The sequence below is a fragment of the Hippocampus guttulatus genome, chromosome 6 (genome assembly GCF_054856545.1).
Source record: "Hippocampus guttulatus isolate MCC_2025c chromosome 6, RoL_Hgut_1.0, whole genome shotgun sequence".
Classification (NCBI taxonomy): Eukaryota; Metazoa; Chordata; class Actinopteri; order Syngnathiformes; family Syngnathidae; genus Hippocampus; species Hippocampus guttulatus.
Window position 1 is genome coordinate 22,372,128 of NC_141266.1, and position 24,527 is coordinate 22,396,654.

The 24,527-nt window shown below is 44.3% G+C and overlaps 6 protein-coding genes across 11 annotated transcripts in view; 3 read left to right on the forward strand and 3 right to left on the reverse strand.

Annotated features, from left to right (window-relative positions):
* The window catches only part of bcl3 (BCL3 transcription coactivator), a 23,671-nt gene extending 17,448 nt beyond the window's left edge, over window positions 1-6,223 (reverse strand). Inside the window, exons 1-4 of one of the 2 annotated variants that reach the window (XM_086112881.1) lie at window positions 6,103-6,223; window positions 2,299-3,837; window positions 2,082-2,173; window positions 664-1,202 (exon numbers count right to left, since the gene is read on the reverse strand). In XM_086112881.1, coding sequence (XP_085969007.1) covers window positions 664-1,202; window positions 2,082-2,143 — 601 coding nt within the window. In that variant the 5' untranslated portion in view covers window positions 2,144-2,173; window positions 2,299-3,837; window positions 6,103-6,223. Of the gene's footprint in view, window positions 1-663; window positions 1,203-2,081; window positions 2,174-2,253; window positions 3,838-6,102 lie in introns of both variants that reach the window. The other variant, XM_086112880.1, reaches the window with a different exon arrangement.
* On the forward strand, window positions 4,315-11,656 carry cblc (Cbl proto-oncogene C). Of its 5 annotated transcripts, XR_015101124.1 has the most exons (10): window positions 4,320-6,314; window positions 7,129-7,275; window positions 8,575-8,731; window positions 9,443-9,564; window positions 9,642-9,779; window positions 9,827-9,932; window positions 10,228-10,359; window positions 10,719-10,913; window positions 11,414-11,496; window positions 11,571-11,656. XR_015101124.1 is itself a non-coding variant. In XM_086112883.1 (9 exons), the coding sequence occupies exons 1-9, from the start codon at window positions 5,956-5,958 to the stop codon at window positions 11,441-11,443; spliced, it is 1,383 nt and encodes a 460-aa protein (XP_085969009.1). In that variant the 5' UTR covers window positions 4,315-5,955; the 3' UTR covers window positions 11,444-11,656. The 5 variants fall into 5 exon arrangements, 4 of the variants coding, with proteins under 4 accessions (XP_085969009.1, XP_085969012.1, XP_085969008.1 ...); XM_086112883.1 differs by having other exon boundaries at window positions 4,315-6,314; window positions 10,722-10,913; window positions 11,414-11,656; XM_086112886.1 differs by having other exon boundaries at window positions 4,317-6,314; window positions 9,845-9,932; window positions 10,722-10,913; window positions 11,414-11,656.
* A 439-nt stretch (window positions 11,657-12,095) lies between these two features.
* Window positions 12,096-14,259, reverse strand: LOC147204196 (trypsin-2). Its single transcript, XM_086112887.1, has 6 exons — window positions 14,125-14,259; window positions 13,890-14,040; window positions 13,554-13,804; window positions 13,292-13,428; window positions 12,317-12,418; window positions 12,096-12,226 (listed from the first exon to the last, which is right to left on the reverse strand). Exons 1-6 carry the CDS (start codon window positions 14,162-14,164, stop codon window positions 12,179-12,181), a joined length of 729 nt encoding a protein of 242 aa, XP_085969013.1. The 5' UTR covers window positions 14,165-14,259; the 3' UTR covers window positions 12,096-12,178.
* Window positions 14,260-15,646: 1,387 nt separating this feature from the next.
* Window positions 15,647-17,768, forward strand: LOC147204197 (trypsin-2-like). The gene is made up of 6 exons (XM_086112888.1): window positions 15,647-15,729; window positions 16,256-16,406; window positions 16,492-16,742; window positions 16,868-17,004; window positions 17,113-17,214; window positions 17,579-17,768. Exons 1-6 carry the CDS (start codon window positions 15,690-15,692, stop codon window positions 17,624-17,626), a joined length of 729 nt encoding a protein of 242 aa, XP_085969014.1. The 5' UTR covers window positions 15,647-15,689; the 3' UTR covers window positions 17,627-17,768.
* Window positions 17,769-19,073: 1,305 nt separating this feature from the next.
* Window positions 19,074-20,640, forward strand: mrpl17 (mitochondrial ribosomal protein L17). The gene is made up of 3 exons (XM_086112889.1): window positions 19,074-19,448; window positions 20,055-20,123; window positions 20,277-20,640. Exons 1-3 carry the CDS (start codon window positions 19,275-19,277, stop codon window positions 20,526-20,528), a joined length of 495 nt encoding a protein of 164 aa, XP_085969015.1. The 5' UTR covers window positions 19,074-19,274; the 3' UTR covers window positions 20,529-20,640.
* A 624-nt stretch (window positions 20,641-21,264) lies between these two features.
* The window catches only part of tmem145 (transmembrane protein 145), a 30,127-nt gene continuing 26,864 nt past the window's right edge, over window positions 21,265-24,527 (reverse strand). The window contains exon 15 of the mRNA XM_086114484.1: window positions 21,265-24,348. Coding sequence (XP_085970610.1) covers window positions 24,094-24,348 — 255 coding nt within the window. The 3' untranslated portion in view covers window positions 21,265-24,093. The remainder of the gene's footprint in view (window positions 24,349-24,527) is intronic.

Consider the following 24,527-nt stretch of genomic DNA (forward strand, 5'->3'; position numbering starts at 1 on the left):
TTAAGAATCACTGTCCTAGTGTATATGTGTGAGAGTGTTTATAAAGCTCCTGACAGCTTTTGGTGAAACATAATTGTGAAGTGACACCAGTTGGAAGGAAGACATATTGCATTTAATTAAATACATAAAAAAAGAAAAAATAGTTTTATTTGCACTAAGTAAACACCCATTGAATGGATTAAACAAGACAGTAATAATTAAAAGTTCACGAGTGTGTAAAGTGAGATTTTTTTTTTCCATGAGTGTATGGGACAGAATCAGCAGAACTGTTCGTGACATGAATATGAGAAGGTGAAATTAAGTTCACCTGTAAAGTTGCATTCGTTCTGAAATCTTCAAAAAACTCAATATACCTAACATTTTTCTTATATATAATTGGGCCATTTGATAAAATTGTTATATTTTAAGTACAATATATGTGATATAAAGTCAGTCCGTTCCAAAAAAAATGTTTAAAAAGTACAGTACATAAGTATTTTTAAAGTTCTTTGTTTCTGGGTTTGAAAAACTAACGTCCCCAATGCATTTGAACTGGCGCCAATTATAAGCGGATTTTAACAAATTGCGGGCCAGCCGGTCCCTCTCAACCGCGAATACACGATGGACGGCATTTCGGCGCGTGTTCAAATGTAACTCATGTCACGAGAGGTCGTCGGTACTCACCATAAGTCAACGGGGGCACGGCGTGGACCGGACGAACTTCAAAAGTGCGCGGAGCCTCCTCACTGTGCGTCCGGGTTACCCGAGCAACGGCCAGCCGACCCTCGGCTGTCCTCCTTCGCGGCGGCGGATCAGCAGCCTCTCCAGTCCGGGAAAGACACCTCGCCGGCCCCGCTTCTCCTGACGCTCGCTCCTCCGGCTCCACAACGATCGGTCGCTTCCGAAAAGGAAGCCGGAGGGAAGCTTTGTCGGCCGGCTTCTGGCGAAGGCAGCCCGGTGCCGGAGCGAACGTGCCGCAAGTGTGCGGAGGCGTCGGCGGCGCAGGTGAGCGGACGGTCTCCTTCCGGCGAGTTCCACATTCTGGTTCCGCTGCGGACGACGTGTTCCCCCGCTGACCGGTGCTCAGGTCCAGCGGCGCGGCGGAGAGCGAGCGGCCGTCACCGTTCATGGTCATGACCGTCGGCATCAACCGGGGGGGGGGGGAAGGCGCGCGCGCTGCCCGGTCAGTAGTCTCAGGTGCGTCTCGGTGGTTCACTGGAAATCTGGTGGCAATAAAAATCGGACAGGCAGCTCGCAAAACCTATCACCATGAACAAAACAAAATCCCTTTGGAGTAATAGGTGTTTTTTTAATGAATACGAATTGAATGGTTTCTAAAATGTAGCCACTTTCAACTTCTTTTGTGTTGACTGCAAAATTTGCTTTGAAGTTAACGTGCAGCTGCCTCAGTGCTCCTCACCATTGCGCTCTCATTAAAATGAAAGTGAATGATTGTAACTCACCATAGATGTGTGTGTGTGTGTGTTAGGGGGAGTACAGAAAATGTGCACTACCAATTTGGGTGGTAGAATTTTTGCATGGAAGTTAAAAATGTATTACAGTACAATATGCAGTGGTAGTGGTTCTCAAAGTGTGTTGCGCATGGCACCAGCAGTATGTAGATTTCCTCTAGTGCACGGGTAACCAACCAACCGTTTTGAAACTGAGAGCTACTTCTTGGGTAGTGAATGATGCGAAGGAATACCAATTTGTTGCATCCTACGGAAATAGCCACTTTGCTCTAATCGCCTTGAACAATGTCATTGCTGTATGCCAGTTGGCGTCACGAATGATATTCACGAATGTGACGACGGTGATCGTGTTTGATTTCTCACAAGAATTAGAAAGCATAAATATCACAGTCAACACATTGCCCGTTTCTAGAAACCTCTGCCCGTCTTTACATTTCGGAAGAATCACAACAATCCTAGACGATCACAATGTCCCATCACTGGTGAAGCAGGTGATATCTTGAATAAAAGTTGACCAAGTGGGAAAATACCAATAAGCGTTTCCACACGGCCCCCCGCCTTGAAAGGTTCATAATTCCCGATAAATGTCACAAGATGGCGGGAAAGCGACAGCCCCCTAAGTGCGCTGACCTATAAGGCCTCGAAGCGGTGCGCACGTTAAGTGTCAGTGGGGTGTCATCAAAGGCGGCCATTGTTCCCGAGCTCTCGCGACCGTCATGTGCCTGCGGGCCAAGAAGCAAAACAAGGAACTGTGAGAAGAAAAAAGCAGAGTCTCCGATCTGTCACACAACCACAAACACACCTCGACATGTCACGTGTACAAACATCTCCTGACGGTTCGACTTACACGCCAGGCCACTTTGGTACTTTCCTGCTTCCGCTCAAGTGTGGAGTAGCCCAAACGGTTGCTGTCTAAAGTCCCTAAAAGACCCAGAGTGACTGACTGCACATGTTCACCCCGACGGTTGACAGAAAACACAAAGGACAAATTTTCCGCAGAATAAGACACAAAGGGATGTTTGGTACAATCATTGGCAACTTTCAAATGTGTTCAAGGACTACAATTAGAGCTGTGCTTTGACAAACAGACCCCCCCCCCCCCAAGTTTTTCAGGAATGGAAAAAAAATGGCAAAAAAGAGAATAAGCATGAAAAAAAAAAGACAATGAGAAGGAAGAAATAGTTTTTAAAGCACATGCTGTGGTCTTCTTATGCTGGTTGTGAACTCATTTCAGTACCTAAATTGCTACATTTTTCCACGGCGGTGTATCCAAAGTTCACTTGGAACTAATTTTGGCTCACGATCAAGAGGAGGGGGGGGGGGGGGACCGACCAAGAGACAGCTGAAAACTTTTCGGCTACGGCACCGGTAAGTACGTCCCACTTTCAGGAAAAAAAAAATTCAGACAACTAATCAATCGGCTGATTTAAAAAAAAATAATAATAATTAATAAAACTACTTTTTGGGGGGCCCTTAACTTATAACTGTTATAAATTAGAGGTGGAACATTTGTGTTACAATACTTGCGCTGTTGTTTAAGTTTAAAACAGTAATTGTCATGATTCGGTTTAGGGACCAACAGGTGGCACTGTAGGGCTCCCCCGGAAGCTGCACACCTGTTGGGCATAACTAATTAGGGCTTTAAAAGGACTCCCAGCCCGAACACTCAGTGTTGCTTTTTGCTACTGTCATGTGTGTTGCTGTTTGCTGTTGGCTTCTGTTATGTTTAGTTCATTGTTATGTTTTAGTTTTAGTCATGGGTTTTGTTTGATACTTTGGACTTCGTTTGTTTTTTGATTTAGTTTTCTTTGTTTTAAATACAATTCTTCAAATACACCCTGCTCCTCCCTCCTGCCTGCTTTCTGGGGTCCACCACCACGGTGCTACGTGACAGTAATTTTACGATGCAAAAACACATTTATATAAAAATTAAAAAAAAAGGGGGGGGGGGGGGCTGAACTGATGAATGTAGCTTTAGATTTAGGCCATAACCATATGCTGTACAAAACATGAGTAAAGTTACTGGCTAAACATGATTTGCGCTCGGTCAAACGAGTAATGAAGCTCTGCCGGTAAACCAGCAGCACACGCGTACGCTCAGCACAGAAAGATGGATCTGAGGGATGCATTGGCAGAGAAGGGGGTAGGATTGGGGGGGGGGGGGCATCCTAAAAAATTAGACCTCTGCATTTGGAAACTTTTGAAAGTACTGCGAGAGGGGTTTGAGAGTCTGAGGCTTTGCGATGGCGCAGCTCTCCAGGGTCCTCGCGGGCGCATGGGTCGTAACCGAAAGAACAAATCCCAGATACAAGCGACAGCGAGAACCCCCAGGTCATCCAGGCCTGGCTCAGCCGCTGCTGCTGCTGCTGCTTCGCTCGGGAGTCTCCTGAAGATGTGGAAGAAATGGAAATGTCTCTGACCTTCATGTTAGGAGGAGGAGGGGTAATTAAAAAAAAAAAAAAAAAGGAAGCATCAGGGATTTATATGAGCTAGCTGTCATCCAGGAAAAAAAAGCAATGTAGACACGTGGGGGGGGGGGGGGGGTCGTCGGGTATGTACTATAGGACATTAAGCACAGGAAGTAGAGTTCAGAATGCGTCATTAGGTCAGAGGTGTTTCGGATTTTCCGAGGTAGATCTAAATGTGATGCCATCATTACACTTGTCTTTTTTTAATGATATAGTGCCCCCTTGTGGGAGGGGAGGTATTGTGCAGAGTGTAAAGTTTATTAAATATTGAACAACGCAGTACTGGTTTAACGTTGTGGGTCTCTTATAACCCAATAAAGGAAGGAAACAATTTAACGGCTCTCAGGGCACACAGTGTGATGATAATGCAGATTTTTTTTTTTTTTTTTGTCGATCAGAGGTGGGGAAACTTTTGTTCTCTATTTGACTGGTACTCATAAGAGGGAGCATATAACTCCTACTCTGGCATCCCTTTCTACATTTTAGAGTTCTTTTTAAAATCCTGTTCTTTGTTTTCAAATCTTGAAAAGGTGCCTCAGGTCTGCGGACCAGATGCTATTCAAGGTACCGAGAACTCAGAGGGGATGGAGCCTTTTATGTTGCCCTCTCTTTGCACATTCGGCAAGACCCTTCGCTGCCCATCTTTAAAACTCGTCTTAAAACTCCTTTTTTTTTATTCTTTGGCTTTTGACTCAGCATGAGACTTGATTTTTAGTTGGACCGTTTTTTGTGCTTTCTACCGTGTTTGTTTTTCATTTATTGTTTGCTGTATAAATGATTTTGGCTCCAGGCACAGCACTTTGTATACAGCGGTGGGAAAGTGCTCCAGAAATACAGCCGAGTTAACTTTAAAACGGATAGATGGGCCAGGTCATCCATCCATAGACGACATTTAGATGTACAATTTTCTCTCTCTCTCACTCAAAACAAAGCAAACCAGTTATTCCGGCTTCAAACAGGAAGTATGCGGTAGCAGTGCACAAAAGGGTGACAGGCAAAGGCTGCGTTTGGGCCAGTGCTGCGGACTGCATTTTCCGACGTTTTGGGAGTGTGCTGCATCGGCACGTACTGACCCTGCTTTGACCGAAGGCGCTGAAAAGCTGCTAAAAAGACAGCCGAGGTTTTCTGGTTGTGAGTAAGCCGACATTTGACTGCGGCATGAGGACAATCGCTCGTGGAAATATATGTGAAGGATATCCCCTAAACACCTGTTTGCAATTTTTTTTTTTAAACAACCTTTAAATGACATGCTGATCTGGCACAACTTCAATATTGTTCAAAATAATAATTGGGTATAAATGTTTTTTTTTTCCACTTGCTCTTTTTAAAAATATGAATTTAAAGCAACACTACTCAGTGGTATCCAATAGGATTTTATACCTTTGCTTGCTAAAATAGTTTTCTACATTTTAATTTGTCTATATTTTTTAAAGAGAACTTTTAAAGAGATTTTTTTTCAGTTTTATTTAGTTTTTTGGTCAGAGTATAGATTTCCCTCATCTATGGATTTCCGGGGTCCGAAATCAGATTAAAAGCATCGTGGAATGCTGGACTAGTAATTCTATTTTCATTTTGAAATTTTTGGGTGATTTTGATACATTTTTCAAAAATACATTTAAAAATATATTTTTTAGGATAATGCTTTTTTTTTTTATAGTAGGGGGTGCGCAGGTATATTCCGAATATGCACGCTAACATTTCAGGGGTTGTGAAAAACGTATTTTTTAAAAATGTATTCATATAATAGCATTTAAAACATTCAATGTAGAAATATTACGAATAATTTAGGGGAAGAAACTTTTTATTTGGCTGATTTTTCAGAGGTCACACAGCATAAAATGCATGAGAGGGACTGTTATAATGCCACAAGATTCGAATTCATCCATATTTCTTTCAGGCTAAACCAATTTTTCTCAAAATTTCCTAGCCGAAAGGTGTTCTGGCGTCCATTTTAAACATCTTCTTTGGTTCCCAAACATGGTGCCATAATTTGAATTCAAAGCACTTATCAAACGACAACATCCAAACGTGTCAGGATGGCGACGGCCAGCTCAGAAGAAAAGGCGTTTCAACGGCCGAGCAACGCAGACCACAGACTGGTCAACAAAACTCTGAGGAGGTTGGAAAAACTGCACGAATCGTGCACGGACCCCCGGCTGGGCCTCAGGAACAGCCCGCCTTACCTGCCCGAGCTGCTGCCCGATACGGCCTCTGCGCTGCGACGAGTCTGGGAGCCCTACCGAGGCCTCGGGGTGCTGACGGGCCGAGCCCCCGCGGAGGACGAGGCGGCGTACCTCAGGGTCCACGCCAGGAACCTGCTGGAAAAGACGGACAGGGCCTTGCTGCTGTTTAAAGAAGGCAAGGAGAAGATGTTTGATGAGACGTCCAGCTACAGGTACGTCCAATTGTTTTAAATCATCTTTGCAAACACACTTGTGCAAAAAAATAAAAACAAAAAAATATATTTGCAAAATGAAACCCTCACCAGACACATTGTCAGAACCTAATCCAGAAATCAAAATCTTATTCACCATCACAGCCCAAGAACCAGACTTAAAAAGTGTTTTGAAAATGTTTTTCTCTCCATGGAGTACTGTATTAAAAAAAAAAAAAGTCAAAGTTGTGTAGTGTATCATATGCATTTGAAATTGTAAAAAATATTTTTCAAACACACATTTTCATGTTTTTAAACTAGCAAACATAAATACACTGATGTTGAGAAAGCTTAATATTTAAAATACATTTTTTAAAATGTTGAAAATATCAGCATGTAAAGTCGTACAAGTATATTATTGTAAACATTTATTTCAAATATTTAGAATATAGTTATGATTTTTTTTAATGATTGCATTTATTTTCAAGAATCCGTTTTTTTAAAAAAAAAACTCACAGCAAGTAACGGCGCAATTCGACACCCACACTGCCAACCACAATCAACTGATCGTTTCATGTCATTCAAAACTAAACATCAATTATGTTGTGGGAAACGTGTTCGAAGAAAAGAATGACAAGAAGCAGCGCATCAATGTAGCCAGTGGAAAATTTCTGTGGTACCGACAGAAACAAAAGAGCAAGATCCTGTGACAAACAACACAAACAGGACACGTGCGCAAATGCTCGTCTCGCATACTTTCCCACAAGATGACCCCGACGGGGGCGCAAGAGCTTCCGAGCAATCGACCAGCCTCTGTGTTGTGTCTCCATGCCAGGAGGGACTTGACCAAGCTGTCCCTGCTCTTCAGTCACATGCTGTGGGAGCTCAAGGCCGTGTTTCCGGGTGATCGTTACCATGGCGACACCTACAAGCTAACCAAGACGGAGGCGCGGGACTTTTGGAACATTACCTTTGGCAACAAGTGAGACTTTTGGCTGACATGTTTAATGATGGATTTGCTTGTTTGGGTAGCTGAGCATCTGTTATTCACTCAAAACTCAACAGGATCGCTTTAAAAAAAAAAAAAAATTGTGCCCGGGGTAAAGCCATGTCCCATATAAAAAAATAATGATTTGGGGCCACTTGGTGGCATCGTCGTAGCAAGTAAATTGGTTGAAAGAAGGGGTGAAGCTTCATTTAATTAGGACGAAGCCTCGTCCAACAGAAAACAGTGAAATTTCATCGATGCTGCATGTCATACATAAAGCATATTTGACAATAAAGATGACCTTGGCTGACATCTTGGGATCCTTCTATGTAATTACAAACCTTTTTTTGGGTGGATGTTGAATTTTATTTTTTTTTAACAACCACAAGAAGCACGATTTAGGGCAGGGGTGTCAAACTCATTTCATATTGTGGGCCGCATGCGGCCTCGGTCGATGTCAAGTGGGCCAGACCATTAAAATTATACTATACTCTGCTATAAATAACCAAAATATGTCTCTCCTTTGTTTTGATATAGCGAAGCACAAGTACATGAGGAAAATGTTGAAATGTAGCCACATTTCATTTACCTAACATTTCATAAAACACCTTAGATTTCCTTCGACAAATGTGCAATTTAATTTTATCATTCACATATATGCAGTGCAACTGATCCCACCGATTGTACAAAGGCACAAAACTTGAACAATTAGTATTTAAAAATATAGTCATGCATTTTAAGATTAAACAAGATTTATAAAGAAAGGATTTTTTAAAACCATTTACACATGTGCATATGAAATCTAAATGTAACCCCCACCTACACTTTACAAACGAAAGAGAAAATAATGACTAGCGGTTAATACATGAATTGCATCTTAATAAAAATATTCATTTTGTGTCTTTTATGTTTGTTTTTTTTCATTTTTAAATTATCCCGTGGGCCTGATCGACCCCCCTCGGGGGCCGGTACCGGCCCGCGGGCCGTATGTTTGACACCCCTGATTTAGGGCATAAAAGACTAAAAGAGGAAACGGAACTTAAAAAGCGCCGAGGTAAACACTTACGAATTAGAGCCAGACCGATAAAGTGTATTAAAGCGAGTCAACATGTTTTTACTGGGCTGGCATGAGTTGCAAAATGTGTTTTAAAATGAAAACATCTTGAAAATCAACCTGGGAGGTTTGTCCGTATCAAGAATGTCCACTTGTATTGTGAAAAGAAGACATCGACTTTGCTTCACGTTTTTTGACACTTTGTTTACCTCCGACAACGCCGCCGCCGCGCTGCATAGATGCATCGTGCGATGGAGCAGCTTTGCGGAGAAGCTGCGCCGCGTGCACCCGTTCCAGGAGGGGCTGGAGTCCGTGGCCCTCCAGTCCACCGTCGATCTCACCTGCAACGACCACGTCTCCGTCTTTGAATTTGACATCTTCACCAGGCTCTTTCAGGCGAGTTGCTCACGCCCTAGAAGTACAATTTGGAATTACCGGTAAGTACTCTTTTCGTGCACAAGGCAAGTGATGGTGCTTCACACAATCTGACAGTGAAATTGATTTTCAATGCTTAAAAGACCTTCATCAAAAGTAAGGGAAAGAAAACACAGGATGTGGGGATTTAAAAGCAATGATACTTGGGGTGAATCCGTTGCCAACTTACTTCACTTGCGTGCAGCATAACAGCCCAAATGCTGCTTCACTATGTTTGCTTTGAAACCTGGGCCCACAAATGTTTAAATTATTTTCAAAAAAAAAAAAAGACTTTATTCCTCTTTATTTAAATGTCTTAAATGCTGTTTTTTTTAATGTCTTGAAAAATATTTTGCCTTGAAATGTTGCATTTTAACTCTGTGAAGCGCATTCAATTACCTTGTGTAGGAACTAAGATAAGATAAGATAAGATATCCTTTATTTGTCCCACACTGGGGAAATTTACAGCCTCCAGCAGCAAGAATGTAGGCAGAAAGAAGAAAGACTATGCTCAATAAATAAAGCTGCCTTGCCTAATCTTTCCGACACATCCAATCATCGCGCCTCTGTTGACTTTCATCACAAAATGAGGAAAAATGCTGACATTTGATCCCAATTGTTGACATGCACAAATCCCACTCGAGCTAGATCGGGATTTGGCATTCTGAATTTAACTTCATCTGCTCCTTTTAGCCGTGGAGGTCCCTCCTGAGGAACTGGAACCAGCTCGCGGTCACCCACCCGGGCTACATGGCCTTCATCACGTACGACCAAGCCGTGTCACGACTGGAACGTTACCTCCACAAGCCGGGAAGGTGCGCCAGCAGGACTCAGCTTGGACCTCATGCGGTCATATTCATTACCTCCCCCTCCTCATTCTCATTTGCCTTAGCTACATCTTCCGTCTGAGTTGCACCCGGATGGGCCAGTGGGCCATTGGTCACGTGACCGGCGAGGGTGACATCACGCAGACCATCCCTGAGAATACGCCGCTTTACCTCGCGCTCCTTCTGGGCCAAGGCCAGGGCTGGTTAGCGCACGCGTTGTTTGTTTGTTTTATGCGCCCCTTTTTTGAAGTGTCTTCATGTTTGGCAGCTATTTGTACCCCGACGGGCAAGATGTGAACCCGGACCTCAGCGCCCTGCACCGACCGGAACACAAAGCAAAAATCAGGGTCACACAAGTAGGTCCATTTTATATACAGAGAGCGAGAGAGAGAGAGAGAATGTAAAGCAGATCAAATCTACGCACACTTTTGACGACGACCGATCTCAATTGGGCACGACGCTACAGCTAACCTGTTCAATGAGTTATTTTAATAACAGCCGTAAAAATTAGACACTGTTCATTTCTTTTTAAGTGAGCAAACCCACAAACTCCGCAGGGGAATTGACTCCCGATTGAATACGATTTGGCGTTGGAAACTCGTGACTGACCTTGCCTTCCCGATGTCGTGCACGCATTCATGTGCCACACAGGAGCAGTACGACCTTTACCAAGATGTAGGCAGCTCCTTCCAGCTGTGTAAGATCTGCACGGAGAAGGATAAAGACACTCGCATCGAGCCGTGCGGACACCTCGTGTGCAGACGCTGCCTCGACTCCTGGCTGGTATGATGACACAATAAGACAGCGACGGAGCAAACGGTTCTTCCGCCTTGCCCCGCTACTTCGCGGGGATTTAACCGAAAGGTAGCGACCAATCACGGCTTATCCAGCTCTCCGAAGCTTAGCCATGATTGGTTGATACCTGAGTATCTGTGACGTCATTTCAGTTAACACAAGTGTCAAAATTGCCGCTGCCCGAGAGGAAGGAAAACGGGTGGATTTCACCGCTCAACTCATTTTCCATCAACGCAATATTATTCAGAATGTTGTGTTTAGATAAGTGGCCATAAACAGGCCTTCACTGGACAGTGACAAGAACCTTCACTAGGTACACCCAATTATACCATACTGTGCAAATCCAGCAGAAATCAGCAGGCCACAAGTGTCCATACTGCCGCTGTGACATCGAAGACACGGAGCCTGTCGAAGTCGAGTCCTACCGGCCGAAACGCAAGGATGAGGAGGAGGCAGATGAGAGCGATAAAGACGACGACCACGAGGACATTGAGCTGGTGGTGAAGCAAATGGCCGCACTGAGGAAGACGGCACGTGCAGATGTTAGTCCTATCTTTTAGTTTTCTCCGCACTGATTTGCACTCCCACATAATACATCTCATTTTCAACGTGTTCCGAAAATTCACTCCAACAAGACTATTTTTTTTCTTCAAAAACGCTTCTTTTTAATTTCGTTTTCAATGGTTTTAGGATCCGTTTTATTTCATTTTTTTTTGTTAAATATATGAAGTATTTGTCAAGTGCAAGTTGGGGAAAAAAAAATTCTCGGTTGTAGGGCTTGGAGTGGGACAAGGGGAGCCATAGTTTCCGACACACTTTGCCCATTTACCGAACGGGACAAACCCATAAATATAAAGTGAGAACCCCGGAAAGGTCGCCATGACGCTCACACTAAACTACAATCAGACGACCTGACTCCAGCTGCTGAAGTCACTCACTAGGCCACGCCCCTTAGAGGCACACATTCAACACACAAAAAATGACAGCACATGAAGGAAAAGCAGTTCATTTGACAAAAGCTGATGTGCTTCGTTTGTGTCAGGCTCCAGAGAGAAAGGTCGATCAGGAATGACAGACGAGGACACCGGTGGGATTCGATGCCGTTTCTCCTTTACACTCCAAGAGGTCAGTTGGCCTCTCAAGATAAGAGAAATTAGGTTTTACATATACGAGTCCTTTGAAATTGACTGCGTGTGAAGGCAGAGCAGAGCTGATCCTCAAGTACGGAAGAGCATCGAGAAAGCATCCCAAACATATTTTTGAAGAAATAAATAATTTAAAGTAATATTTTTCGCTGTGTGTTTGTTTGAAAACGTTTGTCAGTAGCTCACCTAAATGCCGTTAATTATTTGGGAGAACATCAGTGCTGCACATTAAATGTCTTAAAATTAAGATTTTTCTGGATACACGAATGAATGAATAAATAAAATTGGATGGACTCCTTCGCTTAGTGGGGTGATCAGGAACAAAAACCTGATAAAACATTCAATATGCGCGGTTGACTGAAAACGTCAAATCTGAATCGGATTAAGAAAGGAAAATCCATTCCCCCGTTTATGCATTCATGGTTGCGGGTCAAGGCAATTGAATTGAATTATTCCCGGGCAGATATTGCCAAGTCATCTCCTCACAAGGAGCTGATGAATGACCCTGACTGCGTCTTAAAAAAAAAAAAAAATCACAAAAGAAAATGTGAGCGAAAAAGAGAAGCAAGTTTCAGAGAGTATATTTCAAGATTGCTTTATTGGTCATGTCGTCCAGCACTAAAGATGGAACACAAAGTGCTTGACTGATCCACTCAGATCACTTAGTAGCTGGCCATGGTAGACTCCAACCAGTCGTTGAAGATGCAGACCTGAGATAGAGAGCGCATGGTGATAAATTGTTTTTGGCTGATTCCGAGACGATCACAATCAAGTATCGTCAAACCAAGTTGGAAGAATACCTTGGCGTAGACACCGGGGTGGTCCTTCTCGGCACAGCCGTAGCCCCAGGACACGACACCCTGCAGCTCACCATTGCACACCACGGGGCCACCGGAGTCACCCTGACACCACAAAGTTCATGTTTAATACCGGACTTGGAGGTATGTGACGGATGCCAAAAAATCGAATTCCGGAGCCTAATTCTGCCAGACGCGAAAGAGGGTCGAATCCACCCAAAATGGTTGCTTGTTTACAAACGATCTTTAGCCACACCCACATTGGGGGTTTAACTTTGACTAGACCACGCGACAATGTGCGACTCCATGGTCTTAACCGGATTCAACTAGGACGTGTGCCTGAAGATAAAGAAAGCCAAGTAAAAGCAAGAGAGAGGTCCCAACAAGATTGCGGCCTACCTCGAGAGACCCCATCCCATTCGATATGCACAAGGCACCCTCATCGAACAAGTCTGTTTCCATTGACAAGTCGTAAAGGCCACGAACAACCATATGTATCGTTCGACTATCGGGGTAACAAATGCTATGTTGCGGTCATCTGTTGATTTTTCTAGAGATGACTTCACGGTGACACTTCACACTACGCAACCCTCGTTTGAAACTTGAAAGATAAACTGGATCAGTCTTGACCATTGGTGTCAAACTCATTTTTGTCGGGGGCCACATTGTAGTTCCGGTTTTCCTTGGAGGGCCATTATGAATTTTGGGAAACCTTATAAATGTTTAATCCCCTCCACATATTACATACACAGCGCACAAAAATTGATGGACAACTAGTTTTCGAATCAGACGTCATGAATAATGACTGTTCCATTTGACAATTTGAAATTTTGGTTCAGACTTTAGCAAGCATCGTGGAACTTGACATGCTTGATTTGCTTTCGTGGGCCACATAAAATGATGTGGCGGGCCAGATCTGGCCCCCAGGCCTTGACTTTGCCACCAGTGGTCTTAACAGTCAAAATGGATTTGAAATACCTGGCAAGAGTCCTTTCCGCCCTCCAGGTATCCAGCGCAGAACATGGCATTGGTGATCATGCCGGGGTAGGAGTTCTTGCAGTCCCTGTCGGACAGGATGGGGATGTCCAAGCACTGCAGCTTGTTCTTGTCGGCGGCTGTGGAAGACCAATTCAGAGGAAACTCGCGCTAACTTGGAAAATTACGACCGCTTATTGAAAGCACGCTTCCCAAAAGTCTCGCACCCGGAGACCATCTGCGACCACAAGCTGACGCGACTCACTGGAGCTCATGGTGTTGCCCCATCCGGAGACTTTGCACATGGTGCCGGCGGAGGCGCAGCTGCTGGGCAGGGCCACGGTCTTCACGTGCTGGTTGAGGGTGGCGGGACTGCTCAGCTTGATCAGCATAATGTCGTTGTCGATGTTGTACGAGCTGTACCGGGGGTGGCGGATGACGCGGGAGGAGCTGATGAACTGCTCGGTTCCCTCGGTCACCTTGATGTTGTGCTCGCCCAGACGCACCTGCACGCGACTGGAGAGCATTTCGGCGGGTTTGAAAAGGTCGGCCGGCGGGGCGGGGATTGAGGCACGTTGATCAAATCGGGGGCGTTACGTACGACTTGTAGCAGTGAGCGGCGGACACCACCCAGTTCTCGTTGACGAGGGAGCCTCCGCAGAAGTGGTAGCCGGAGTTCAGGGACACCTGATGGGGCTGCGAATGGGGCTGGCACTCATAGCCGCCGACGATCTTGTCGTCCTCCGTGGCAACTGCAAACAAGACGACAAACCGGTTCCCCCAACCATTTTCTTTGACGACTTCCTGCCACTGAACGCAAAGAAAGTTTTACTCACAGGCTGCTCCGATGAGCAGAACAAAGACCAGACACCTCATGGTTGCTCAGTGACACCGTTGATGACGGGAATTCACCCAGACGTCCGGTTTATATTGGAAGATGCTACCCCGGCCTCTCTGTTGGGCACCGCCCACAGGTTGCGTTTGACCAATTAGAATGACCAAGTCAGAAAAAAAAGCTGACTGGGTGCCGGTTCAATGTCCACCGTCAAGGCTAACTTAGCAGGACTTCAGATAGATTTTTGTTAAGGCTACAATTGTCACATTTATTTATTTATTTTGGGGGTGGGTTCAATAAAGGTATGTAACGTATTTTTTTACGACTTTTCTTTTTCTTTTTTGCCGTGGCTGACCTTGACACTGTGCTGCTGCAAGTTTTTTTTACAGGTGGACTGTTCACAAGCTCAGACGTTGCTTGTGGCCTCAAGTTTTGAGACACAGCAGCTCAGGAACATTTGGACACATCAGATAAGATAAGATATCCTTAATTTGTCCCACACTGGGGAAATTTACAGTCTATGGCAGCAAGATTGTGGGTAGAAAGAAGAAAGAAGAAAAACAAAGTGTTTGCATTCACAAAATAAATGTAGATCTCGGACCTGAGCAAAATTATAGAAAATCCGTTTACTTTTTTTGACGATAAATACTCATTTTTTAAATCGATTATCATTTACCTGTGGGGGCGCATAATACATGAGATGATTTTTCGATTCTGTTACTTCCAACGACTGCTGCTTCGGACTGAAGGAATTTCCATCAGGACCAATAACGTACCTTGTCCTGAACACATCCTAAAATCAGGCACTCCATTGAAAGATATTGCATCTGCCATTCTTTGTATCGGATCATCCGAAATTGTGCTGCGATGCCCAACGTACAGTCCAACCAGATTTCAGACTCAAAGTTGAGTTGACATCTTGCGGATTTGTGCAAATCGTCAGGCTCGCCCCAACATTTCAGCGATATCATTTGCCTTGATGAAAACAAATCATTCTGCATTTTGGCCGCCCGTGTTCAGTTGAGTCGTGTCAGCAAACGTTATTTAAGCGTGACCTTGCGCTCTGTTTGTTCGTTAAGATTGGCAGGGCCACTTGGGGTAAAATGCTGGGAAATCCCCCACATGCCGAGATATCGAATCCACAAGAGCCGTTATGTCACCACCGGCACTCAAGCGAAAGCTTTTTACGGCAAGGGGAAAAAAACGTGGAAGCTCTAAATCGGAGTTGAAAAGAAGATGAAAATGTAACATGAATTGATGTTGGGCAATGGCCGCATATTTTTATCCGACTGCTGCACTGTCAGACTTTGCTTCTTGGTCTTTCGTGGCGAATATTCCAACACCAAACACCGAGTACAATAAAATCTTAACTCCAAGTTCGATGTTGACGGAAGGTTGACGCCCGGACCAAAATTTGATCCGAAACACCCCGACGTCCTCCATCGTGATTGGCTCTCCGTTGACCAATGGGGAAGGACGGCGGAGGAGGGCAGCGCTCCCGCCGGCGGCTTATAAGGCGAGCTTTCGGGTAAGGTCATCTCATCAACAAGATCACTCGGCAAAACCATGAGGTGTCTGGTCTTCGTTCTGCTCATCGGAGCGGCCTGTGAGTGCGACACGCTGTTCACTGAGCCGAACTCGACGCTAAGCCGACGAGGGCTAGCGGCGATAAATCGATTCGTCTGTTTCAACTTCACGCCGGCAGTGCGGATGGTGGTCGGTTTTAGGTTGGCAATCAGGTACCTGGAAATGGAGTTAACGTCACGACTTGGCAGTAGATAGGAGACTGCCCGGGTCAATCCAGCCCGACTAGTTTGCTTGGAAGAGAACTAAGTTTGGTACGGGACCACGTTAAGCGAACAAATTAGCTGTCAATGTTGAATGGGGGAGGTTGTCCATATGTCAAATTGACTTTCCTACAATCAGAATGGGCGTTTTACGCTTTGGGTCTGTCTAGCGCTAGACTTCCTTCGCATTCTGACATATTCGTCAACTAGGCGAGAGTTGAAGGAACCGAAGAGAGTCAGAGACTCGACGATGTCTCATTCGTCTTCTCCATCATTGATGAGAACCTTTCGAGAAGGTCATTTGTTTGTTCCTTGAAGACCTTCCTCCGCAACGTGTAATTGCAGTTGCCACGGAGGACGACAAGATCGTCGGCGGCTATGAGTGCCAGCCCCATTCGCAGCCCCATCAGGTGTCCCTGAACTCCGGCTACCACTTCTGCGGAGGCTCCCTCGTCAACGAGAACTGGGTGGTGTCCGCCGCTCACTGCTACAAGTCGTACGTAACGCCCCCGATTTGATCAACGTGCCTCAATCCCCGCCCCGCCGGCCGACCTTTTCAAACCCGCCGAAATGCTCTCCAGCCGCGTGCAGGTGCGTCTGGGCGAGCACAACATCAAGGTGACCGAGGGAACCGAGCAGTTCATCAGCTCCTCCCGCGTCATCCGCCACCCCCGGTACAGCTCGTACAACATCGACAACGACATTATGCTGATCAAGCTGAGCAGTCCCGCCACCCTCAACCAGCACGTGAAGACCGTGGCCCTGCCCAGCAGCTGCGCCTCCGCCGGCACCATGTGCAAAGTCTCCGGATGGGGCAGCACCATGAGCTCCAGTGAGTCGCGTCAGCTTGTGGTCGCAGATGGTCTCGGGGTGCGAGACTTTTGGGAAGCGTGCTTTCAATAAGCGGTCGTAATTTTCCAAGTTAGCGCGAGTTTCCTCTGAATTGGTCTTCCACAGCCGCCGACAAGAACAAGCTGCAGTGCTTGGACATCCCCATCCTGTCCGACAGGGACTGCAAGAACTCCTACCCCGGCATGATCACCAATGCCATGTTCTGCGCCGGATACCTGGAGGGCGGCAAGGACTCCTGCCAGGTAGCGATCTCCGAAAGGAACGTACCCAAATTATTTTTTTGGAACCCTTGAGGGAATGACTTAAAAGGTCGAACGTGAATCGTTTGTATCCTCCCTCCCCGCCGTCAGGGTGACTCCGGTGGCCCAGTGGTCTGCAACGGTGAGCTTCAGGGTGTTGTGTCTTGGGGATACGGCTGCGCCGAGAAGGACCACCCCGGTGTCTACGCCAAGGTACGCCAAGCTATACTGCGGATATGGATGGAATCAATTCGGAATTGGAGTACTGTAGTAGGATTGATTCGGCCATTTTGGATGGTTCCTTGTCCAACTTTGAAATAAGTTGGAGTAGGCTCCTTCCTTGTTTCAATGATCCTGAATCCGATCCAAAAAAACGTAAGAATGTACTGTACTTTCAAAAGCAATGTCAAACACTTTTCAGTTCTGGTAGAACGTCAACTCATGAGAACTGTTCCGAAGGAGGAACTGATATCATTTCTTCCATTTTCATTTCTTGTAGATGTGACGGTACGTTGTCGGGGCTGACACTTTACGTAAACGGCCCTTTAACCAAAGTCATGAACTTGTCGATCCACAGGTCTGCCTTTTCAACGACTGGCTGGAGAGCACCATGTCCAGCTATTAAGCCGAATCCTGTGATCGATCGCCTGAGCCTTGGCCGCCTGCGTGAAACTACAACATGTTTTTTACCACCCGGGACGTCACCGGATTTTCCCTCAAATGTGTTGCGACTTTCCATTGTACTAAATAAAGGCTCCAACAGTGAATTCCGTACAATGTGTTTGTCTAATATCCCATCTGCACTCCATCACTAAAAACAGCCTGAAAGGCTTTTACGCTCATGAAACTAAGATTGATGCTCAATTCGTAAGACCGACCTTGACACGTGGCGGGTACCGAATCAAGGTCAGAAAGCTGGTCACAACTCAACAGAGCTTTTTTTTTTTTTGGGGTGGCCAAACTGAATTGCTTTCTATAAAAGTATCACTTTTAAACGAGTATGGAGAAGTTTTCCCATCAGCACCATGCCAGGAGTTTTATTGGCCTCCAGGACCAGAGGTAAGGCTTAATAGGAGGCAGTCAATAAAAAGCCTCAGAGAGAACAGTTGAATTGGAACCCAGCCAAAGAGGACTTTAACCTCACATTCTCAAACGTGTTCATCTTAAACTCAAAATGAGATATTGAAAAAAAGACACTGTACAGGACTTCTCATGATAAAGAATACAGATATTGATTTATGAGAACATGGATTTTAAAAAGCCGATGACAAGCCATGCATTTCAAAGTTAAACCTTCAGCGGTTTTCTCGATAGTCTACTTTAATTAGCGCAATATCAATTAATACGCTGACACCCCCCCCCCCCCCCAAAAATATGTCAGGCAGTGCATTTAGTTCCATTCACCAGGGACTTACTCAACGTAATCCACCTCTTAGTATCAAGTTCAAATGATCGAATCCATCAATACTGTACAAAAACGGAACATAACTGCGGGTGACAGTAGACATTTGCAGCCATTAAGTACAAGTACGGAGGGAGGCAGGGTTGATAAGGAGGAAGAACGAAAGAAAGAACGAAAGAAAATATATGGATTTCAGAAAGGAGGGAAACGTGATTGTGTGAAAGGAATCAAGTACAGAAGGAATAAAACAATGAATAGATGAAGATGGGTCAGTAAGAAAGGAAGGAAGGAAGCAAGCAAGGGGTTTCTCATCACTCTTGGGTCTCCACCAGGTCAATCCATAAAAACAAACAACATTCGTACATGAGATTTTAACACTGACCTTGAAACCCTAATTTGACGCCCTAAGATTAGTTTCGAACCCCAACCGTGACTTGAAGAAATAAAACATTTCTCAAAAACTCTCACTACAGACTGTAACCCAGGCAAGAAATTTTTTGAGACACCAAACCTGATTTTCAAAAACTATTTTCAATTAAATGAACCTGTTCGTTCATTTATGTAATTGTAATAATTGCAAATGAAAAAACATTTCCATGGTAACGAACGTCAACGAATACAGTAGCAAGCTTTCCATTCGAGGCGGAACTTTCGAGTCATCCTTTTTTTCCGCCCTAGCCGGACAGATTTCGTCGACGCGCCGTCAATGTCATGTAAAACCTCGCTGTGTTTACCGACCTCGGCTTTCGATTTTGACATGAATTTGTCGAACGATCGAAACAGGAGGATGTTCTGAACATTTTCCTTCCAAAGCGTGTTTTCCGCGTACCTATTTTGATTAGTTTGTGGTGGACCAAAGCGAGCGGCCAAGATGCGCCTGACGCTGCGGGCGTTGATCTCCCACGGCCGAGTGGCCCGGAGAATGGGGCTGGGTCCCAAATCCCGCTTGGACATGCTGCGGAACATCCTGACCGGATTGGTGCGACATGAGCGCATCGAAACCACCGCCGCCCGGGCGGATGAAGTCCGCTTCTACGCCGAGAAGGTAGTTCGTCCGCTCATGGTGATAACGCGCTAGCACTTGGACAGCACTAGTCTTCAGTCCAAATATTTGACAACCAGTTTAAAGTCCGACTACTAAATTATACTCGTGCCCACTTTGTCCGCACGACTCTGGTACTAGTGAGGCGGAACTATGCATTAGTAGCGTATTAGTGATGATAGTAAATTCTACCAGTGCCTAATTGTACACGTTGCATTACTCTTTCCTAGTTGAATGTATGTACATCTTACAAAATAAATGCATAATTATTTTGCATTGGATAATACAAAAATGCAGAGGTTTGGTGGTTCTAAAACTAAATATTTGAACTTAGTTAAATCTACATGATGGATAAAAATACATTTGCAATTGCAAATACAAATTTAAGTTTACTTGTATAGACCCCTCCTATTCAATTGGAAATAAACTAATACATATAGGAATGGGAAGTGTATGCAGTACTGAAAAAAAATGAAAATAAGTGTATGTCAAAAACTAAGCACACAAGTATTCCGAAAAAAATACCGGTAATATATTAAAAACAAATACAATTTAAATTATGTAAGGTATTGATTCCCAATGGACGTTTGTGTGTGTTGTTTGTCACAGCTGATCGACTACGGGAAGAAAGGAGACACTGACGAGAAAGCGATGAAGATGGCAACTTTTTGGTTAACGGTACGAGTACACATCTGTATTTGTTCAGACTATAGTTGTTAAACAGTGCTCTGCATTTTTTATGTTGTTTTAAAAGTCGTTTCCGAGCATGGTGACGGAACAAATTAAACTCAAGGTACCAACATATACTTTCCGACATTTGGATCTTCGCAGGAGAAGGACCTGGTCCCGAAGCTGTTCAAGGTGCTGGCCCCGCGCTTTGAGCGCCACTCTGAGGGCTACACGCGCATGGCCCGCATCCCCAATCGGCAGAACCTGGACCGGGCCAAGATGGCCGTGCTGGAGTACAAAGGCAACCCTTTCCCGCCACTCTACCCGGTCAGGAAACAAAACCCTCTCACCCTGGTCAACCAGCTGCTCGCCGGCTACCGGGAGGACAAGGCCAACTCTGCACCCAAGTCATGAAGCAAAGGACTCTTTGCCCACGAATAAATATTGCAAATTAGTCACATTTTTTTCTTCGGTGAGTGTTGTTGACCAGCAGATGTTTCTGTCTTTAATAAATGAATAAATCAGACGTGTGCCACAACTCAATTGTATAAACAAATAAAACCTCACTCGTTCATTATTTTAAGAGATGTAGTTATGGTGGCCATCAAGGAACTGATAACCTGAAGACAGACACCAAAAAAAAAAGTGCGCTGACTGCATTTGGACTCGAGATGGCGCCAGAACTGAACCACATGCAGTAAAAGTTAACTCCGCCCCTCCCCCATTTCATTTGAAATTTTCCATTTTCCGAACCGCTTGATCCTCACTAGGGTCGCGGGGGGTGCTGGAGCCTATCCCAGCCGTCTTCGGGCAGTAGGCAGGGGACACCCTGAATCAGTTGGCAGCCAATCGCAGGGCACACAGAGACGAACAACCATCCACGCCCACACTCACACCGAGGGACAATTTAGAGCGCCCAATCAGCCTGCCATACATGTTTTTGGAATGTGGGAGGAAACCGGAGCACCCGGAGAAAACCCACGCAGGCTCGTTTTTAAACGATGCATAAGTCTTAATGTTGTCATAAACCAATGGACAAATGTAGTTCAGTTTGTTTTACTGAAAAAAAAGAGGATTGTCTCCACATTTTTTCTTTTCTGTCCCCTTTAAGGCAGCAATAAATGATGCCAACACACCCACACACGAGACCTGTAGTAAAACATGTTTTAATTATTTTGGCAACAACGGTATCATCTACAGCGTATTTGACACCATTAAAATCCATTTGAACAGTGCTTCCTTCAGTGACGTGTGCTCTTAACCAGAGTTTTTAAAAAAAGAAGAAAAAAATGCGGTCTTCTAGTTCAGCCCTCCACCCGTGTGTGCGCTCGCGCGCGCTTAAATGCAGAAGCAGCGATCGGGTGTCGTACTCATGGTGACAGAACAAAAGGATTATATACATTAGACATGTAACCACATACAAGTACAATACAACAATTCAATCAAGTGTTGCTCTGTACTTAAGTCACACGAGAACAAAAGCTAAAGGTGCGGGGGGAAAAAAATGGCAACACAGTGTTCCCCCTTTGTTTAGAATTACTGCCACGTCTATGCTAATTTCGGTTAGCCTGCCATTGATATTTCACATTAAATTTTAGCATTAAGCTAGTTGGCTTTTGTTCAATGAAATGGGATGGTCTGGTTGAACGTTTTGGTGTTTTTTTTAATATACGTTTAATGCTCTTTTGTTTTATGTGTCAGTTTCACAGCAACATTTTACATTATATGTTTGGAATTAGCCAGCAGACTTTTGTTCTGCAAAATACGGGTTTGTTAAGCAATTTGGTGTTTAAATAATCAATGATTACCGCTCTTGTTTTATGTGTTCGTTTCACAGAACATTTCAACGGAGTTACAAAGACTTTGAAGCAAGCGCGCTTTGCTCTTATTTGGAGACATTTACATTTCCTCAGTGATGTTATACGATTGCGTTTCTTGACAATGCGAGTGAGAAGAGGTGAAAAGGAATAATTTAAAAAGTGTGTTTTATTGAGGTTAAGTTTCAAGGAGTGTTTCATGAACGTATCATGAGCTTAATGGGGTTTCACTGTATTATGGAAATCTTATGACAAAATGTCACATGTCTTACAAGAGTAAAGTAGAAACAACACAGATTGTTTTAAAAACTTCAAAATTGTACCTGGACATGTTTGGAGCTTGACAATAACCAAAACTGATGCTAATATATTCAGAACAATGCCATTTTCTTGTCCCGCCAACCCAGATTTTATATATATACAGTATATATTTTAAATATACAGTATATATATTTTTCAAGAGAAGCTAGTGGTACGATCGACACCACAGCAGGGACTTATTTACATGTGTACACTTTAGCATATTTCTAGCTGTGGTAACAACAAGGTAGCAAGGTGACATCATCACAAATAAACAAGACCAGGAACATTAAAGTGCTCCATGCAGGACACACAATATGTGCACTTGTTGCTTTTTCTACACACTGTCGCCGTAGTAGTTTGACGTTACACCAGAAATTCAAACATTGGCACGGTTTGAACACTCAGGTGCAAAAGGGTTGGGTTTTTGAGATAACGCGAGCCCTCCACGGAGTTAGCCGTGTCATGCTAAATACATCCAAACCCCTTTTTTTGAACACTTATATTTACATCGCCAAGGCTGTACATGTTAAAATGTTTTTATTTATCTTTTAAACTAAATTTGACTTGAATTTGAGCTCACTGACTTGAATGCTACAACATGGTTGGGCTCGCTAACATTAGCCGCTGCATCTGTCCACGGAATTGAAATGTCAGCACAAAAAAACATAAAACATATCACGTTGATTTAAGGAGGGAGCAATCTTAACTATCTTTCCGTTCAGAATTAGTGGACACTTGGGTGTAAAAATGACAAGTGAGCAAGACACTCAATGTTATTTGGCTAACTATGAGCTTTGATGTTTTAGCGACTGACAATTTGGACGACGAGCGGTGAAACTGAAGAGTCATCATTAAAAAAAGTGACATTTTATGAGAACATCAGAAAATCCATGAAAACAACCAAGGGGAAAATTGCAATCTTACGAGAACGAGAACCTGTCCTATTACGGAAGCAAAGTGATCATTTTCCGAGAAGACAGCTGGAATATGAGAAAGTTGAAATTTTACATGCAAGGTCCTCAATTTATGAGATGAAACTGTCACAATATGAGTAGTTGTCAATTTCCCCGAATAAAATATTCTTGTGCCTTTTGGCATGAAAACATTCATCAAAGTTTCACCCGATTTTGCTGACTGAAGCTTCATTTGAGACTTGGGCCAAATGGCTTGATGAGAACACGGAAGCTTATTGTGTGTATGAATAAAAAAGTTGAATGCTTAATACACACCATAAGCGAACACTGAAAACAGAGAACGGCCTTATGGACGGGAAACACAGCACAAACATGCGTCTATTTTTTCTTTCCTTTCTTTACAAATACCACAAACGCCGTTTAACATTGACAGCATATGACGAATCTGCAGCTGTGAAGGCGAACAACCATACGAAGTGGTTCCTTGACGTAATAATGAACAACTTGAGATTTTTTTTTTCCCCTTTGTACACAACAAATGAATCTCAAAAGGTTACCAATGTAGAAATGAATAAAAATCTAAAAGAATAGCTGTTTTTTTCCCCCTCTCGTCAAAATGTGTACAAACAAAAAAAAATATTTTTTTTTAAACTACAGTATTTTTTTTTTCCAAAAAGGAGTGAAATGCATGATTTTCTCTGGTCGAGAGTGGAATTTAAATAATACGAAAAATAAAAATGAGTGCAAGCGGGAGCTCGGCTGTGAAGCTATTTACATTCACAAAAAAAAAAAAGAAATTGAGGGATTTTGTCAGGTTTTTTTTTCGCAGCGTGGTGCGCAGAAGTCCTTCTGTTGGTCAAATATTTATTGCTTCTCTAGGAACAAGCGCTTTTGGGTGCTCCTCCCATAATGTCTTGAATTTGTACTCACTCCGTCCTCTGGTTTTCACGCCTTTGAGCCGAAGCCGCCTCCGCCGGCGCCCTGCATGCTGAAGTACTCGGTGAACGACGGGAGCCGCAGCGGGAGCGGGGGCGAGCGGACGGCGGCGGCTGGGCGCGGCGGGATGGGGGGCGGAAGTGGCGGCAAAATGGACGTCGGGTCGTCGACGGGGGCCGAGGTAGTGATGATCTTCTGCTCGCTGTTCCTCGGCACGTCGGGGACTTTCCGCGGCACCGTTTCCTCCACCGTCTTGACTGGATCCTGCGGGTCAACAATGATATCGACACGGGGTGTTAGCCAAGTCATGACGAAGTCACCGATTTACAAGCAGGAAGAAAGTTCACGAGAACAAAATCCTGGCCTAAATATTCAGAGAGTGAAATGTGAAGTGTAAAAAAATGAAACAGAAATCACTTTCCATTTCGAACAAAATGTTGCCT

Bases quoted from the DNA above. Each gene is read 5' to 3' on its own strand.
- LOC147204196 (XM_086112887.1), bottom strand. From the start codon at position 14,164: ATGAGGTGTCTGGTCTTTGTTCTGCTCATCGGAGCAGCCT. The intron at 13,805-13,889 runs GTACGTAACGCC...AATGCTCTCCAG, and splicing joins GCCGCTCACTGCTACAAGTC to TCGCGTGCAGGTGCGTCTGG. The intron at 13,429-13,553 runs GTGAGTCGCGTC...GGTCTTCCACAG, and splicing joins GGGCAACACCATGAGCTCCA to CCGCCGACAAGAACAAGCTG.
- LOC147204197 (XM_086112888.1), top strand. From the start codon at position 15,690: ATGAGGTGTCTGGTCTTCGTTCTGCTCATCGGAGCGGCCT. The intron at 15,730-16,255 runs GTGAGTGCGACA...GTGTAATTGCAG, and splicing joins TCTGCTCATCGGAGCGGCCT to TTGCCACGGAGGACGACAAG. The intron at 16,743-16,867 runs GTGAGTCGCGTC...GGTCTTCCACAG, and splicing joins GGGCAGCACCATGAGCTCCA to CCGCCGACAAGAACAAGCTG.
- mrpl17 (XM_086112889.1), top strand. From the start codon at position 19,275: ATGCGCCTGACGCTGCGGGCGTTGATCTCCCACGGCCGAGTGGCCCGG. The intron at 19,449-20,054 runs GTAGTTCGTCCG...TGTTTGTCACAG, and splicing joins TCCGCTTCTACGCCGAGAAG to CTGATCGACTACGGGAAGAA. The intron at 20,124-20,276 runs GTACGAGTACAC...GGATCTTCGCAG, and splicing joins TGGCAACTTTTTGGTTAACG to GAGAAGGACCTGGTCCCGAA.
- cblc (XM_086112882.1), top strand. From the start codon at position 5,956: ATGGCGACGGCCAGCTCAGAAGAAAAGGCGTTTCAACGGCCGAGCAAC. The intron at 9,565-9,641 runs GTGCGCCAGCAG...CATTTGCCTTAG, and splicing joins TACCTCCACAAGCCGGGAAG to CTACATCTTCCGTCTGAGTT. The intron at 10,360-10,718 runs GTATGATGACAC...GTGCAAATCCAG, and splicing joins GCTGCCTCGACTCCTGGCTG to CAGAAATCAGCAGGCCACAA.